The sequence below is a fragment of the Ranitomeya variabilis genome, chromosome 4 (genome assembly GCF_051348905.1).
Source record: "Ranitomeya variabilis isolate aRanVar5 chromosome 4, aRanVar5.hap1, whole genome shotgun sequence".
Classification (NCBI taxonomy): Eukaryota; Metazoa; Chordata; class Amphibia; order Anura; family Dendrobatidae; genus Ranitomeya; species Ranitomeya variabilis.
The window spans coordinates 10,613,935-10,633,808 of record NC_135235.1 but is presented as its reverse complement, the minus strand read 5'-3'; the positions used below and the strand labels follow the sequence as shown (position 1 = coordinate 10,633,808).

General features: G+C 42.7%; 2 protein-coding genes across 15 annotated transcripts in view; one reads left to right on the top strand and one right to left on the bottom strand.

Moving 5' to 3' along the window:
* Positions 1–19,874, bottom strand: part of ABLIM1 (actin binding LIM protein 1) — a 333,708-nt gene that overhangs the window by 93,507 nt on the left and 220,327 nt on the right. The gene's annotated exons all lie outside the window — the stretch shown is intronic.
* On the top strand, positions 16,243–17,250 carry LOC143769432 (uncharacterized). Of its 2 annotated transcripts, none has more exons than XR_013214394.1 (2): positions 16,243–16,537; positions 16,612–17,250. XR_013214394.1 is itself a non-coding variant. In XM_077257946.1 (2 exons), the coding sequence occupies exons 1-2, from the start codon at positions 16,466–16,468 to the stop codon at positions 16,973–16,975; spliced, it is 429 nt and encodes a 142-aa protein (XP_077114061.1). In that variant the 5' UTR covers positions 16,243–16,465; the 3' UTR covers positions 16,976–17,250. The 2 variants fall into 2 exon arrangements, 1 of the variants encoding a protein (XP_077114061.1); XM_077257946.1 differs by having other exon boundaries at positions 16,619–17,250.

Here is a 19,874-nt window from a genome sequence, read left to right as displayed (position 1 = left end):
ATTGTATCTGATGATTGTCTCTGATGATTGATTGTCTCTGATGATTGTCTCTGATGATTGTCTTTGATGATTGTCTCTGATGATTGTCTCTGATGGAGGGGACAAGGCCTAGCAGCTGATACATTGGTTGTGAATGGCGGAACAATTCTCGGACATTCTGCAGTCGTCATAATGATGAGGGACTCGCTATCGGGGCGACTTTCCCAGGTCAGAGGTAACGCGCTTTATTTCCTGTAATCCATCTCTGTGCGGCCACTAATCACAGGAGGAGCAATCGTTCCCATTAAACTGTTATTTTTATCCCAGAAAACAAACAAAAAGCCCACAGTGGCAGCTGAGGAATGACAGACCCCCCAAGACCTCACAGATGTCACCAAAGAAGTAGAGGCAAGGAACTCCACCAGATGATGATCGCACACCACAGCTGCACTCCAGCCTTCAGAGCTGAACTCTCCCAGCATTCCCTGCTTGCACAGACAACACTCCACCACACTACAAGGCATTATACAGTCATCTGGTGGGGAAAATACGAATGCCTCCCTCATCCTGCAGTGTAAGGCGCTCGGCTGTAGGCCAGCTTGCTGACTGTTTCCAATAACTACTGCTATACTGTGTTTGGACAGGAATATTTTCTGGACGTAATATACATCTGGAGATTCCTGAACTTCATCACTCTTCTCAAGATCTCGGTTTGCTGTCATGAAAACATTCTGTTTCTAGATGTGGTCAAAAGTGGAGTTTCATCCTCAGCAAGTAAAGATATTGAGAAATGGTGAATATAAACAGTAGTGTATCAGAAAGCTGCCGAACTGTGGAAATGCCCAGTATGGGGTGATCCTTCCCAAGAAGAGAGGTCACTTTTTGTGCCCCCCTCTGAGATATCCCGACTGCCCCCAGTTCTGTCACTTACGAAACTAACAATGAAGCAGAACCACAGCCGAAAGCAGCAAAATTACGGATCTGATGATTTAGGACTCTCGACACAAAACCGATGACACAGAAGAACACACCGAGGATAAAACTGGCGCTGGCTCTATAAATACGCAGGAACACTGTCATTACCCGGTACAAGGCGTGAAATGAGAGTGATTAATTACTGGCGACAGCAGCGGAGTCCAACAGATGTGACGCCATCGCTGATCCAACACAAGACGATGCCAGACATCAGACCTAATAGATAATAGTCCCCTGTGACACCCCCAGGATCTGACACCTCGGGATCGGACACCCCTGGGGTCTTACACCTAGTTTGTTTTATCCCAGCTCTTCTGGAATCTAAGGAGTAACGTTTCTCCTTGTGAAGTGACAAGCCAGGCCTGACATGTCAGAGTGAGGAGACTTATAGGCCATGTATGCTCCTCTGGGAAGTTAAATATGCAAATTGTCTCTTCAGAGAGGAAGAGGACTAGAACTCTAGTGCCACCTATTGGAAGTAGCGGTCCTACAAGTCATTATTGAACCTTGCCCCTCACCTAGCCAAATCAGAATCTCATACTTTGCAGTGACAAGGGCCCACACCCCAAAACACCGTGTCTACAAACTGAGATTCTGGTTTGGTTTTTACCCTAAGCCTTGTGATGAGGCTCGTTAAAGGGTCATTGACTTGTAGTATCGCTAATCCTCTCTGAAGAGACAATTTTCACATCCCAACTCTTCGAAATGATTGTCATTCGGGAGTCTAGGAAGACTGTGATGGTGGACATAACGGTGACTGTGCGAGGGGCGACGGAGCCTTTTGGGGATATGGGTTTTTCTGATTTCACGGTTTTGCTGCCTCTACAGTTGTGCACTGTGTCTTTCACAAACTGGAGTTTGGGACTATGGTTTTTTGAGCCTATGAAAAAAGCTCTTGTAATTGGATCCCCACTGATACCCTTCAGTCAACAGCGTCCAAACATCTGTCCCTTACTTCATCTTTTGGACTCTCAGTGGTTCCCTGCAGCCACCCACACAGACGGACAATCACTAGACCTGGTCTTCACCTGTCTCTGCTCTCTATCTAACTTCACCACCTCCCCTCTCCCTCTATCCAACCACCATCTGCTCACCTTCTCATCCCTGTCCTCCTCACCGGACACCCATGTCCAGCACCCACGCAGGAACCTCGCACACCTGGACACCCACACACTCTCTGACTCCATCCTACCACTGGCATCCATATCCTCACTCCATGACACAGACACTGCCACTGCTTTCTACAATGCCACTCTTGCATCAGCTATTGACACAGCTGCCCCTCTCGTTCATGGCAGATTGCGACGTATCAATAGACAACCCTGGCACAATGACACCACTGAAAAGTTCCGGCAAGTGTCCAGGGTTGCAGAGCGGCGTTGGAAGAAAACACATTCGCAAGACGACTTCACTGCATTTAAACAAGCAACACTTGCTTTTAAATCTGCTCTCACCTCTGCTAAACAGGCGACTTCACAACCCTCGTATCTTCCCTATCCTACAACCCCAAACAGTTGTTCAAAACCTTTAATTCAACTGAGACAGCCCTGACCAAAATCACTAACGGCCTACTTACAGCCAAAGCTAACAGGCAATACTCTGTACTCCTCCTTCTAGACCTGTTCTCTGCTTTCGACACAGTTGACCACTGCCTCCTACTACAGACCCTCTCCTCCTTTGGCATCAAAGACCTCGCCCCTATCCTGGATCTCCTCATTACCTTACCAACCGCACATTCAGCGTCTCCCACACTACCTCCTCATCCCACCCTCTCTCTGTTGGAGTCCCCCAAGGCTCTGTTCTAGGACCCCTACTCTTCTCAATCTATACACTTGGCCTGGGACAACTCATAAAGTCTCATGGATTCGAGTACCACCTTTATGCTGATGACACTCAGATCTACCTCTCTGGCCCAGATGTCACCTCTGTGCTGTCCAGAATCCCGGAGTGTCTATCAGCCATATCCTCCTTCTTCTCCTCTCGCTTCCTCAAACTCAATGTGGACAAATCTGAACTCATCATCTTTCCTCCATCCCATAGATCTTCCATACCTGACCTATCGATCGCAATTAATGACATCATGCTTTCCCCCGTACCGGAAGTCTGCTGCCTCGGAGTAACCCTTGACTCTGCCCTGTCCTTCAAACCACACATCCAAGCTCTTTCCACCTCCTGTCGCCTCCAGCTCAAAAAAATTTCCAGAATCCGTCCTTTCCTCAACTCTCAATCTACCAAAATGCTTGTGCATGCCCTCATCATCTCCCGCCTTGACTACAACATCCTTTTCTGCGGCCTCCCTGCTAACACCCTTGCACCTCTCCAGTCCATCCTTAACTCTGCTGCCCGACTAATTCATCTCTCTCCTCGCTACTCCTCCGCTTCCCCTCTGCAAATCTCCTCACTGGCTCCCATTCCCTCAGTTTATCCAGTTCAAATGATTAACACTGACCGACAAAGCCATCCATAACCTGTCTCCTCCATATATCTCTGACCAAATCTCCCGATATCTTCCCTCACGTAATCTCCAGTCCTCCCAAGACCTCCTTCTCTCCTCCACACTTAAGGCCCCGTCTCACATAGCGAGATCGCTAGCGAGATCGCTGCTGAGTCACTAGTTTTGTGACGCAACAGCGACCTCAGTAGCGATCTCGCTATGTGTGACACGTACCAGCGACCAGGCCCCTGCTGCGAGATCGCTGGTTGTGTCGGAATGGCCTGGACCTTTTTTTGGTCGTTGAGGTCCCGCTGACATCGCTGAATCGGTGTGTGTGACACCGATCCAGCGATGTCTTCACTGGTAACCAGGGTAAACATCGGGTTACTAAGTGCAGGGCCGCGCTTAGTAACCCGATGTTTACCCTGGTTACCAGCGTAAATGTAAAAAAAAACAAACAGTACATACTCACCATCTGTTGCCCGTCAGGTCCCTTGGCGTCTGCTTCCTGCTCTGACTGAGCCGCCGTAAAGTGAGAGCACAGCAGTGACATCACCGCTGCGCTCTGCTCTCACTGTACGGCGGCTCAGTCAGAGCAGGAAGCAGACGGCAAGGGACCTGACGGACATCAGATGGTGAGTATGTAGTGTTTGCTTTTTTTGGTAACCAGGGTAAACATCGGGTTACTAAGCGCGGCCCTGCGCTTAGTAACCCGATGTTTACCCTGGTTACCCGGGTGCTGCAGGGGGACTTCGGCATCGTTGAAGACAGTTTCAACGATGCCGAAGTCGTTCCCCTGATCGTTGGTCGCTGGAGAGAGCTGTCTGTGTGACAGCTCCCCAGCGACCACACAGCGACAAAACAGCGACGCTGCAGCGATCAGCATCGTTGTCTGTATCGCTGCAGCGTCGCTGTGTGAGACGGGGCCTTTATTCGCTCCTCACCCAACCGCCTCCAAGACTTCTCCAGAATATCCCCCATCCTCTGGAATTCTCTGCCCCAACACGTCCGGTTATCCACCACCTTTGGATCCTTCAGACGGAACCTGAAAACTCATCTCTTCAGGAAAGCCTACAGCCTGCACTGACCCCGCTGCCTCCTCATCACTACCGGAGCTACCGCCTCACCAACACCGGAGCTACCGCCTCACCACCACCGGAGCTACCGCCTCACCACTACCGAAGCTACCGCCTCACCAACACCGGAGCTCCTGCAACCCCCAACCTACTGTCTCCATCCCCACCATCCTGTAGAATGTAAGCCCGCGGGGGCAGGGTCCTCGCCCCTCTGTATCAGTCCGTTATTGTAAGTTTGTTTACTGTAAGTGATATCTGTAACTTGTATGTAACCCCTTTTCATGTACAGCACCACGGAATCAATGGTGCTATATAAATATTAATAACTAGCTGTACTACCCGGCTTCGCCCGGGTTAATGACTGCTGTTAGCAAAATAGAATGTGTTAACAAAAATTTATTCTGCACACAAAAACCACAAAACAAATAGATAGAAATGTAATTATTAAAAGGCAAAAACTAAGCAAATAGAAGCATTTCACAACATATATTAGCTTTGTTATACTGAGAATGTCTTTGTTGCCTATATTAACCAATCAGAGCTCAGGTTAATTAACTGTAGCAAAATAGAAGCTGAGCTGTGATTGGTTGCTATTGGCAGCCTGATAAATCCCCAGCCAACAGGAAGCCCTCCCCCCTGGCAGTATATATTAGCTCACACATACACATAATAGACAGGCCATGTGACTGACAGCTGCCGTATTTCCTATATGGTACATTTGTTGCTCTTGTAGTTTGCTTATTAATCAGATTTTTATTTTTGAAGGACAATACCAGACTTGTGTGTGTTTTAGGGCGAGTTTTATGTGTCAAGTTGTGTGTGTTGAGTTGCGTGTGGCGACATGCATGTAGCGACTTTTGTGAGATGAGTTTTGTGTGGCGACATGCGTGTAGCAACATTTTGTGTGTTGAGTTGCATGTGACAGGTTAGTGTAGCAAGTTGTGTGCAGCAAGATTTGTGCATGGCGAGTTTTGCGCGTGGCGAGTTTTATGTGTGGTGCATTTTGAGTATGTGCAAGTTTTGTGTGAGGCAACTTTTGCATGTGGTGCAACTTTTGTACATGTGGCAATTTTTCTGTGTGTGCAAGTTTTGCATGAGGTGAGTTTTCCATGAGGTGAGTTTTGCACGTGTGGCGAGTTTTGCGTGAGCCTAGTTTTGCATATGGCGAGTTTTGCATGTAGCGAGTTTTGAGTGGTGACTTTTGTGTTTCGACTTTTATGTGGCGAGGTTGGTGTGTGTGTGTGGTGAAATGTGTGCTGAGGGTGGTATATGTGTTCAAGCACGTGGTAGTGTGTGGCGCATTTTGTGTTTGTGTTCATATCCCCGTGTGTGGTGAGTATCCCATGTCGGGGCCCCACCTTAGCAACTGTACGGTATATACTCTTTGTCGCCATCGCTCTCATTCTTTAAGTCCTCATTGTTCACATCTGGCAGCTGTCAATTTTCCTCCAACACTTTTCCCTTCACTTTTTCCCCATTATGTAGATAGGAGCAAAATTGTTTGGTGAATTGGAACGCGCGGGGTTAAAATTTCACCTCACAACATAGCCTATGACGCTCTCGGGGTCCAGACGTGTGACTGTGCAAAATTTTGTGGCTGTAGCTGCGACGGTACAGATGCCAATCCCGGACATACACACATACATACATACACACATTCAGCTTTATATATTAGATATACCTGTATGTAATCTCCTGTATATAGTATATACCTGTGTGTCATCTCACCTATATATAGTATATATATGTGTGTCATCTCCTGTATATAGTATATACCTGTATGTCATCTCCTCCTATACATAGCATATACCTGTGTCATCTCCTCCTGTATATACTATATACCTGTAGGTAATCTGCTCCTGTATATAGTATATACCTGTGTGTCATCTCCTCCTGTATATAGTATATACCTGTATGTCATCTCCTCCTGTATGTAGTATGTACCTGTATGTCATCTCCTCCTCTATATAGTATATACCTGTGTGTCATCTCTCCTGTATATAGTATATATCTGTGTGTCATCTCCTCCTGTATATAGTATATACCTGTGTGTCATCTCCCCTGTAAATAGTATATACCTGTGTGTCATCTCCTGTATATAGTATATAGCTGTATGCCATCTCCTCCTGTATTAGCCCTCGTTCACACGTTATTTGGTCAGTATTTTTACCTCAGTATTTGTAAGCTAAAATGGCAGCCTGATAAATCCCCAGCCAACAGTAAGCCCACCCCCTGGCAGTATATATTAGCTCACACATACACATAATAGACTGGTCATGTGACTGACAGCTGCCGGATTCCTATATGGTACATTTGTTGCTCTTGTAGTTTGTCTGCTTATTAATCAGATTTTTATTTTTGAAGGATACCAGACTTGTGTGTGTTTTAGGGCGAGTTTCGTGTGTCAAGTTGTGTGTGTTGAGTTGCGTGTGGCGACATGCATGTAGGGACTTTTGTGAGATGAGTTTTGTGTGGCGACATGCGTGTAGCAACTTTTTGTGTGTCGAGTTGCATGTGACAGGTTAGTGTAGCAAGTTGTGTGCAGCAAGTTTTGCGCATGGCGAGTTTTGCGCGTGGCGAGTTTTATGTGTGGTGCCTTTTGAGTATGTGCAAGTTTTGTGTGAGGCAACTTTTGCATGTGTTGCAACTTTTGTGCATGTGGCAATTTTTCTGCGTGTGGCAATTTTTCTGCGTGTGCAAGTTTTGCGTGTGGCGAGTTTTGCACGTGTGGCGAGTTTTGCATGTGGAGAGTTTTGCGCGTGGCGAGTTTTGAGCGGCGACTTTTGTGTTTCTACTTTTATGTGGCGAGGTTGGTGTATGTGTGGTGAAATGTGCACTGAGGGTGGTATATGTGTTCGAGCACGTGGTAGTGTGTGGCGCATTTTGTGTGTGTGTTCATATCCCCGTGGTGGTGTGATTATCCCATGTTGGGGCCCCACCTTAGCAACTGTACAGTATATACTCTTTGGTGCCATCGCTGTCATTCTTTAAGTCCCCCTTGTTCACATCTGGCAGCTGTTAATTTGCCTCCAACACTTTTCCTTTCATTTTTTCCCCATTATGTAGATAGGGGCAAAATTGTTTGGTGACTTGGAAAGCGCGGGGTTAAAATTTCACCTCACAATATAGCTTTGACGCTCTCAGGGTCCAGACGTGTGACTGTGCAAAATTTTGTGCCTGTAGCTGCGACGCCTCCAACACTTTTCCTTTCACTTTTTCCCCATTATGTAGATAGGGGCAAAATTGTTTGGTGAATTGGAAAGCGCGGGGTTAAAATTTCACCTCACAACATAGCCTATGACGCTCTCGGGGTCCAGACGTGTGACTGTGCAAAATTTTGTGGCTGTAGCTGCTACGGTTCAGATGCCAATCCCGGACATACATACATACATACATACATACATACATACACACACACACACATTCAGCTTTATATATTAGATAATAATAATAATAATAATAATAATAAAAAGTGTTTAACCCCTTTCTGACATCGGATGGGATAGTACACCCGACAGCAGAAGCCTCGCTTTGATGTGGGGTCCGGTGGTGAGCCCACCTCAACGCCACGACATGTCAGCTGTTTTCAACAGCTGACATGTGCCCGCAATAGGCGCAAGTGGAATCGCGATCCGCCCGCATCTATTAACTAGTTAAATGCTGCTGTCAAACTGACAGTGGCATTTAAATCGCGCTTTCGGCCATCGGGCCGGAAATACGCGCATCGCTGACCACAGTCACGTGATGGGGGGGGGGTCAGCGGTGCGTAGGCATGACAACCAGTTGTCTCCTGAAGACCTCTATTATTGTTGATGCCAGACTGCTGTGAGCGCCACCCTGTGGTTGTGGTCATAGCAATGCCGTAATTCTACTACATAGGAGCGATCTGTACATCACCTCTATGTAGCAGAGCCAATCAAGTTGTGGCAGCGTCTAGCCTCCCATGGAGACTATTGAAGCATAGCAAAAGTTAAAAAAAAAATGTGATTAAAAATATGAAAAAAATAAAAAAAATATAAAAGTTCAAATCACCCCCCTTTTTCCTAGTCAAAATAAAACAATAAAAAAAATATCAAACCTACACATATTTGGTATCGCCGAGTTCAGAATCTCCCAATCAATAAAAAAAGGATTAATCTGATCGCTAAACGGCGTAGCGAGAAAAAAAATCAAAAAGGCCGAATTACGCTTTTTTGGTCGCCGCGACACTGCATTAAAATGCAATAACGGGCGAACAAAAGAATGTATCTGCACCAAAATGGTATCATAAAAAACGTCAGCTCGACACGCAAAAAATAAGCCCTCACCCAACCTCAGATCACAAAAAATGGAGACGCTACGGGTATCGGAAAATGGCGCTTTTTTTTTTTAGCAAATTTTGGATTTTTTTTCCACCACTTAAATAAAAATGAACCTAGACATGTTTGATATCTATGAACTCGTAATGACCCGGAGAATCATAATGGCAGGTTAGTTTTAGCATTTAGTGAACCTAGCAGAAAAGCCAAAACAAAAAACAAGTGTGGGATTGCACTTTTTTGTCAATTTCACCGCACTTGGAATTTTTCTCCCATTTTCGAGTACACAACATGGTAAAACCAATAGTGTTTTTCAAAGTACAATTCGTCCCGCAAAAAATAAGCCTTCACATGGCCACATTGATGGAAAAATAAAAAAGTTATGGCTCTGGGAAGGAGGGGAGTGAAAAACTAAAACGCAAAACCGAAAAAAGGTTCGGTCATGAAGGGGTTAAAGTCTGCTGAGTCTGTTCCGACTTTGACATTTTGGTGCATCCTGGTGACAATGTATATTCTCCACCTCCTTTAAAGGAACTACAAGCATCTCTACTCCTTGAAATCATCCCCTTGGTTGCTCCCTTTGTACCTGTCCAGACCCCTCTGTTCCTCTCCTTCAGACTCCTCTGTTCCTCTCCTTCAGACCCCTCTGTTCCTCTCCTTCAGACCCCTCTGTTCCTCTCCTTCTGACCCCTCTGTTCCTCTCCTTCTGACCCCTCTGTACCTCTCTTTCAGACACCTCTGTTCCTCTCCTTCAGACCCCTCTGTTCCTATCCTTCAGACCCCTCTGTTCCTATCCTTCACACTCCTCTGTTCCTCTCCTTCAGACCCCTCTGTTCCTCTCCTTCAGACCCCTCTGTTCCTCTCCTTCAGACCCCTCTGTTCCTCTCCTTCAGACCCCTATATATATATATATATATATATATATAACTACTATAATACTGCACCTATGTACAAGAATATAACTACTATAATACTGCTCCCTATGTAGAAGAATATAACTAATATAATACTGCCCCTATGTACAAGAATATAACTACTATAATACTGCCCCTATGTACAAGAATATAACTACTATAATACTGCCCCTATGTACAAGAATATAACTACTATAATACTGCTCCTATGTACAAGAATATAACTACTATAATACTGCTCCTATGTACAAGAATATAACTACTATAATACTGCTCCTATGTACAAGAATATAACTACTATAATACTGCTCCTATGTATAAGAATATAACTACTATAATACTGCCCCTATGTCCCTATGTACAAGAATATAACTACTATAATAGTGCCCCTATGTACAAGAATATAACTACTATAATACTGCTCCTATGTACAAGAATATAACTACTATAATACTGCTCCTATGTACAAGAATATAACTACTATAATACTGCTCCTATATACAAGACTATAACTACTATAATACTGCCCCTATGTACAAGAATATAACTACTATAATACTGTCCCTATATACAAGAATATAACTACTATAATACTGCTCCTATGTACAAGATTATAACTACTATAATACTGCCCCTATGTACAAGAATATAACTACTATGATACTGCTCCTATGTACAAGAATATAGCTACTATAATACTGCTCCCTATGTACAAGAATATAACTACTATAATACTGCCCCCTATGTACAAGAATATAACTACTATGATACTGCTCCTATGTACAAGAATATAACTACTATAATACTGTCCCTATATACAAGAATATAACTACTATAATACTGCCCCTATGTACAAGATTATAACTACTATAATACTGCCCCTATGTACAAGAATATAACTACTATGATACTGCTCCTATGTACAAGAATATAGCTACTATAATACTGCTCCCTATGTACAAGAATATAACTACTATAATACTGCCCCCTATGTACAAGAATATAACTACTATGATACTGCTCCTATGTACAAGAATATAACTACTATAATACTGCCCCTATGTACAAGAATATAACTACTATAATACTGCCCCTATGTACAAGAATATAACTACTATAATACTGCCCCTATGTACAAGAATATAACTACTATAATACTGCTCCTATGTACGAGAATATAACTACTATAATACTGCCTCTATGTACAAGAATATAACTACTATAATACTGCTCCTATGTACAAGAATATAACTACTATAATACTGCTATATACAAGAATATAACTACTATAATACTGCCCCTATGTACAAGATTATAACTACTATAATACTGCCCCTATGTACAAGAATATAACTACTATGATACTGCTCCTATGTACAAGAATATAGCTACTATAATACTGCTCCCTATGTACAAGAATATAACTACTATAATACTGCCCCCTATGTACAAGAATATAACTACTATGATACTGCTCCTATGTACAAGAATATAACTACTATAATACTGTCCCTATATACAAGAATATAACTACTATAATACTGCCCCTATGTACAAGATTATAACTACTATAATACTGCCCCTATGTACAAGAATATAACTACTATGATACTGCTCCTATGTACAAGAATATAGCTACTATAATACTGCTCCCTATGTACAAGAATATAACTACTATAATACTGCCCCCTATGTACAAGAATATAACTACTATGATACTGCTCCTATGTACAAGAATATAACTACTATAATACTGCCCCTATGTACAAGAATATAACTACTATAATACTGCCCCTATGTACAAGAATATAACTACTATAATACTGCCCCTATGTACAAGAATATAACTACTATAATACTGCTCCTATGTACGAGAATATAACTACTATAATACTGCCTCTATGTACAAGAATATAACTACTATAATACTGCTCCTATGTACAAGAATATAACTACTATAATACTGCTATATACAAGAATATAACTACTATAATACTGCCCCTATGTACAAGATTATAACTACTATAATACTGCCCCTATGTACAAGAATATAACTACTATGATACTGCTCCTATGTACAAGAATATAGCTACTATAATACTGCTCCCTATGTACAAGAATATAACTACTATAATACTGCCCCCTATGTACAAGAATATAACTACTATGATACTGCTCCTATGTACAAGAATATAACTACTATAATACTGCCCCTATGTACAAGAATATAACTACTATAATACTGCCCCCTATGTACAAGAATATAACTACTATGATACTGCTCCTATGTACAAGAATATAACTACTATAATACTGCCCCTATGTACAAGAATATAACTACTATAATACTGCTCCTATGTACAAGAATATAACTACTATGATACTGCTCCTATGTACAAGAATATAACTACTATAATACTGCCCCTATGTACAAGAATATAACTACTATAATACTGCCCCTATGTACAAGAATATAACTACTATAATACTGCTCCTATGTACAAGAATATAACTACTATAATACTGCTATATACAAGAATATAACTACTATAATACTGCTCCTATGTACAAGAATATAACTACTATAATACTGCTCCTATGTACAAGAATATAACTACTATAATACTGCTCCTATGTACAAGAATATAACTACTATAATACTGCTATATACAAGAATATAACTACTATAATACTGCCCCTATGTACAAGAATATAACTACTATAATACTGCCCTTATGTACAAGAATATAACTACTATAATACTGCTCCTATGTACAAGAATATAACTACTATAATACTGCTCCCTATGTAGAAGAATATAACTAATATAATACTGCCCCTATGTACAAGAATATAACTACTATAATACTGCTCCTATGTACAAGAATATAACTACTATAATACTGCCCTTATGTACAAGAATATAACTACTATAATACTGCTCCTATGTACAAGAATATAACTACTATAATACTGCTCCCTATGTAGAAGAATATAACTAATATAATACTGCCCCTATGTACAAGAATATAACTACTATAATACTGCTATATACAAGAATATAACTACTATAATACTGCCCCTATGTACAAGATTATAACTACTATAATACTGCCCCTATGTACAAGAATATAACTACTATGATACTGCTCCTATGTACAAGAATATAGCTACTATAATACTGCTCCCTATGTACAAGAATATAACTACTATAATACTGCCCCCTATGTACAAGAATATAACTACTATGATACTGCTCCTATGTACAAGAATATAACTACTATAATACTGCCTCTATGTACAAGAATATAACTACTATAATACTGCTCCTATGTACAAGAATATAACTACTATAATACTGCTATATACAAGAATATAACTACTATAATACTGCCCCATGTACAAGAATATAACTACTATAATACTGCTATATACAAGAATATAACTACTATAATACTGCCCCTATGTACAAGAATATAACTACTATAATACTGCTCCTATGTGCAAGAATATAACTACTATAATACTGCTCCTATGTACAAGAATATAACTACTATAATACTGCTCCTATGTACAAGAATATAACTACTATAATACTGCTCCTATGTGCAAGAATATAACTACTATAATACTGCTCCTATGTACAAGAATATAACTACTATAATACTGCCCCTATGTACAAGAATATAACTACTATAATACTGCCCCTATGTACAAGAATATAACTACTATAATACTGCTCCTATGTACAAGAATACAACTACTATAATACTGCTATATACAAGAATATAACTACTATAATACTGCCCCTATGTACAAGAATATAACTACTATAATACTGCTATATACAAGAATATAACTACTATAATACTGCTATATACAAGAATATAACTACTATAATACTGCCTCTATGTACAAGAATATAACTACTATAATACTGCTCCTATGTACAAGAATATAACTACTATAATACTGCCCTTATGTACAAGAATATAACTACTATAATACTGCTCCTATGTACAAGAATATAACTACTATAATACTGCTCCCTATGTAGAAGAATATAACTAATATAATACTGCCCCTATGTACAAGAATATAACTACTATAATACTGCTATATACAAGAATATAACTACTATAATACTGCCCCTATGTACAAGATTATAACTACTATAATACTGCCCCTATGTACAAGAATATAACTACTATGATACTGCTCCTATGTACAAGAATATAGCTACTATAATACTGCTCTCTATGTACAAGAATATAACTACTATAATACTGCCCCCTATGTACAAGAATATAACTACTATGATACTGCTCCTATGTACAAGAATATAACTACTATAATACTGCCCCTATGTACAAGAATATAACTACTATAATACTGCTCCTATGTACAAGAATATAACTACTATAATACTGCTATATACAAGAATATAACTACTATAATACTGCCCCATGTACAAGAATATAACTACTATAATACTGCTATATACAAGAATATAACTACTATAATACTGCCCCTATGTACAAGAATATAACTACTATAATACTGCTATATACAAGAATATAACTACTATAATACTGCCCCTATGTACAAGCATATAACTACTATAATACTGCTCCTATGTGCAAGAATATAACTACTATAATACTGCTCCTATGTACAGGAATATAACTACTATAATACTGCCCCTATGTACAAGAATATAACTACTATAATACTGCCCCTATGTACAAGAATATAACTACTATAATACTGCCCCTATGTACAAGAATATAACTACTATAATACTGCTCCCTATGTATAAGAATATAACTACTATAATACTGCTCCTATGTACAAGAATATAACTACTATAATACTGCCCCTATGTACAAGAATATAACTACTATAATACTGCTATATACAAGAATATAACTACTATAATACTGCCCCTATGTACAAGCATATAACTACTATAATACTGCTCCTATGTGCAAGAATATAACTACTATAATACTGCTCCTATGTACAGGAATATAACTACTATAATACTGCCCCTATGTACAAGAATATAACTACTATAATACTGCCCCTATGTACAAGAATATAACTACTATAATACTGCCCCTATGTACAAGAATATAACTACTATAATACTGCTCCCTATGTATAAGAATATAACTACTATAATACTGCTCCTATGTACAAGAATATAACTACTATAATACTGCCCCTATGTATAAGAATATAACTACTATAATACTGCTCCTATGTACAAGAATATAACTACTATAATACTGCTCCTATGTACAAGAATATAACTACTATAATACTGCCCCCTATGTACAAGAATATAACTACTATAATACTGCTCCTATGTACAAGAATATAACTACTATAATACTGCCCCTATGTACAAGACTATAACTACTATAATACTGCTCCTATGTACAAGAATATAACTACTATAATACTGCCCCTATGTACAAGAATATAACTACTATAATACTGCCCCTATGTACAAGAATATAACTACTATAATACTGCTCCTATGTACAAGAATATAACTACTATAATACTGCTCCTATGTACAAGAGTACAACACAGTGGTAAGACACGTACTGATGTCTTTACTCTGTAAATGCCGGAGGGAGAACATGAAAAATCTCAGACAAGATCAGAGTGAGCGGATAGAAGGAATTTCTCAGTGACAGCAATTACATAATCACTACAAAGTTACAAAATTAAAATTTCAGTACGGCCAAGTTCACACAGTCAGTATTTTACAACAATATTTGTAGCCAAAATCAGAAGTTGGTGGTAATACAGAAGTGGTGATGAGTTTCTATTCGACTTTTCCTCTGATTGTTCCTCTCCTGGTTTGGCTACAAATACTGAATGGGTGAATGTGGTTTGAGAGTCAAGTTATCTGTGGTGTTACATAGGACTGCAGGTGACATCTACTATATCATCTGTACTCAGAGAGTTATCACTGTGTTATCTGTGGTGTTACATAGGACTGCAGGTGACATATACTACATTATCTGTACTCAGAGAGTTATCACTGTATTATCTGTAGTGTTACATAGGACTGCAGGTGACATCTACTACATTATCTGTACTCAGAGAGTTATCACTGTGTTATCTGTGGTGTTACATAGGACTGCAGGTGACATCTACTACATTATCTGTACTCAGAGAGTTATCACTGTGTTATCTGTGGGGTTACATAGGACTGCAGGTGACATATACTACATTATCTGTACTTGGAGAGTTATCACTGTGTTATCTGTGGTGTTACATAGGACTGCAGGTGACATCTACTACATTATCTGTACTCAGCGTTATCACTGTGTTAGCTGTGGTGTTACATAGGACTGCAGGTGACATCTACTACATTATCTGTACTCAGAGAGTTATCACTGTGTTATCTGTGGTGTTACATAGGACTGCAGGTAACATCTACTACATTATCTGTACTCAGAGAGTTATCACTGTGTTGTCTATGGTGTTACATAGGACTGCAGATAACACTACTCTATCTTGTGCACACAGATGTTCGGTTACCTGCGGCTGGTGACCTGTCTCTTCTCTCTTGGGTTCCCGGATTTTTGGCTGCTCCTCAGGCTCTGGCAGTGGGGGGTGTTGGGGTACGGGGGGCTGCTCCTCTCCCCATCCCCCGGTTATTACATAATTCTGTTCCTCACAGAAACATGGAAATCACACAGAGCTGCAGATCTGTCCTCTGACCAAACACAGTCCAGGCGAGGAGCAGCAGGGAGGGGCGGGCGGAGAATGTTCTCCAGGCCTGCGAAACGCGTTCTAGCAATGCCCAGGACAGAGGAAGAGGAGGAGGAGAAGCCTCAGGTAAATCCTGACAACGCCAGCCGCTCCCTCAGCCGGGGAGTCCGTCAGTGATGGATCTCTGATGTTTATTGTAGTTAACAGGAACCAACAGACCAGTCCGGGACCCCCACGGACCAGTCCGAAACCCTCGCAGACCAGTCCGAAACTCTCGCAGACCAGTCCGAAACCCTCGCAGACCAGTCCGAAACCCTCGCAGACCAGTCCGAAACCCTCGCAGACCAGTCCGAAACCCTCGCAGACCAGTCCGAAACTCCAGCAGACCGGTCTGGAATCCCCGCAGACCAGTCCGGAACCCTCCCAGACCAGTCCGGAACCCTCCCAGACCAGTCCGGAATCCTCCCAGACCAGTCCAGGACCCCCACAGACCAGTCCGGAAACCCCACAGACCAGTCCAGGACCCTTGCAGACCAGTCCGGGACCCCCGCAGACCAGTCCTGACCCTCTGCAGACCTGTACTGACCCCCACAGACCTGTCCTAACCGCCCCCGCAGACCTGCCTTGATCCCAGCCGACCTCTCCCGACCCCCACAGACCTGTATTGCCCCCTCCGCAGACCTCTCCCAATCCCTGCAGACCTGTATTGCCCCCCTCCGCAGACCTGCGTTTTAGTGCAGGTTGTAATAAATGGTGTAAAACCATGCTAAATTTGATTTCAACATTTATGACAATAAAATATCACAATTTGCGGAAAAAACAAAACAAACGGAAAAACAATTCTGAACGTCCCCGATTATCGCAGTCTACCACAGTATTGTGTCCGGCAAAAATGGAGATCAAACAGATTCCGAAACTGCACATCTCAGAGTCCAGGCAGTGAATGGACACGAGGGCGATGTGAGCGTGGCCGGACAGGGGAGAACCAGAAACAACATCATCGTTTCCCAAAGCAACCAATCACAATGCAGCTTTCATTATTGATGATTAGTGTATGAGATGAAAGCTCCGCTCTGATTGACTGCTATCGACAGTGAGGACAATGTTCACTTTTCCCATGAGTCTTCTCTGAAATGTGTCCGGATCCAACTAATGGAGACTCCGGCTTGTTAACTCAGGATCAGTAATGTATGTACACAGTGACTGCACCAGCAGAATAGTGAGTGCAGCTCTGGAGTATAATACAGGAGGTAACTCAGGATCAGTAATGTAATGTATGTACACAGTGACTGCACCAGCAGAATAGTGAGTGCAGCTCTGGAGTATAATACAGGAGGTAACTCAGGATCAGTAATGTATGTACACAGTGACTGCACCAGCAGAATAGTGAGTGCAGCTCTGGAGTATAATACAGGATGTAACTCAGGATCATTAATGTAATCTATGTACACAGTGACTGCACCAGCAGAATAGTGAGTGCAGCTCTGGGGTATAATACAGGATGTAACTCAGGATCAGTAATTTAATGTATGTACACAGTGACTGCACCAGCAGAATAGTGAGTGCAGCTCTGGGGTATAATACAGGATGTAACTCAGGATCAGTAATGTAATGTTTTTACACAGTGACTGCACCAGCAGAATGGTGAGTGCAGCTCTGGAGTATAATACAGGATGTAACTCAGGATCAGTAATGTAATGTATGTACACAGTGACAGCACCAGCAGAATAGTGAGTGCAGCTCTGGAGTATAATACAGGAGGTAACTCAGGATCAGTAATGTATGTACACAGTGACTGCACCAGCAGAATAGTGAGTGCAGCTCTGGAGTATAATACAGGAGGTAACTCAGGATCAGTAATGTATGTACACAGTGACTGCACCAGCAGAATAGTGAGTGCAGCTCTGGGGTATAATACAGGATGTAACTCAGGATCAGTAATGTATGTACACAGTGACTGCACCAGCAGAATAGTGAGTGCAGCTCTGGAGTATAATACAGGATGTAACTCAGGATCACTAATGTAATGTATGTGCACAGTGACTGCACCAGCAGGATAGTGAGTGCAGCTCTGCTCAGCTGCTGCTCACTGTGCTGATTGTGGGTGCGGTCGCTGCTGAACCTGCAGTGTGCTCCTGAGCTCCTGGGAACCACCACCTCTCCACCCGGGGACCTGCTCTCTCTCTTACCCAGGGAGGGAGTGGGTTTCCTGGGATGAGTGAAGGAGCCAAGTCCCAGGCTTCTGCTTCCCGGGCCAGGCTGGCGGGGGGCAGAAGGAACCAGCAACCAGCCTGCACATCAGAGGATTCGGGGGTGAGACGCTCCACCAGGAGTCGCAGCAATGTGGCTCCTACTCCCCCCAGGTCTGCAGAGACCCAGAGAAGCTGCAAGGCTTCCATGGAGGAGAAGCCTGCTAGCGTGCAGGATGACGGTCCTTCCGGAGGAAAGCTGAGTGCTCACGGAGGTGAGACCGACCTCACTGAGGAGGGTTGGGCGCTGCAGAGACCCCGGGAGTCTGTGTCCACCTATGCCTCCCGGGTCATGAGCCACCTCCGTGAGCATGGAGAGGCGAGTAAGACACTGAGAAGGCTCCGGGAGGAGCTGCGTTGCACAAGCGCAAAAGCTGCAGGCGCCTCCAGACCCAGGAAGACGCAATTCCAGGGTGAGGTAAAGAGGCTGAAGCTGGAAATTAATGACCTAGAGGTAAGAAAAGCGTTTATCCAAGAAAAAAGTGGACCATTTAAAGAAAAATTGCAAAATGAAGATCGATTCAGAGAAATGGCTGATAACAGAGAGCAAAGGCAGATAGGGCTGCAGCCTGGGAGCCAGGTGGATGATGATGATGAGGAGGAGAAGGAGGATGACCAGCAGAAAGCCCCACCTGGCAGCCTGCTTAGTCACTCACAGGCCACGTGCAGCGAGCTCCCTGCTGGACAGGCGACAATTACATCTCGTCGCAGTTCTGCTGGCTCTGGGGAGGACAGTGACATCGGCCAGGGAGGGGCGCTAATGGCAGAGATCAAGCTCCTGGAGTCCCCAGTGTGCCTTCAGAACTTCCATCTTGGTGATGATTTACCAGAGGAGGCACCTGGGGGCCACAAGAAAAAGGTGAAGAAGATCAAACCTAAGCTGCAGGAAGCGGTAAGCTATGTGTATGCCCCCCTCCCTGTACCCCCTGAGTCGGCTGCAGGGTCAGCTCGCTGTATAAGCCCCGTTGCCCAGCCCGGGTTCTGCTGTGGATCCGGTGCAAAGGCGCGGGGAGACTACAAAGCAATGTAGTGCAGCGCAGAGCTCCGTCTCTGCTTGTAGTAGCGGGGACGTAGCAGCAGCTGCATCAGCCGAGAGGCTGGACAGTGAGGGTGGCCCGGCGGCGGGCGAAAAATCAGGCCACGATACTGTGGTGCGCTGCCCAGTGGGAGGGGGGAGCAGCCCGGTGTCAGGGGCAGCTCCGGTAGCCTCGGTG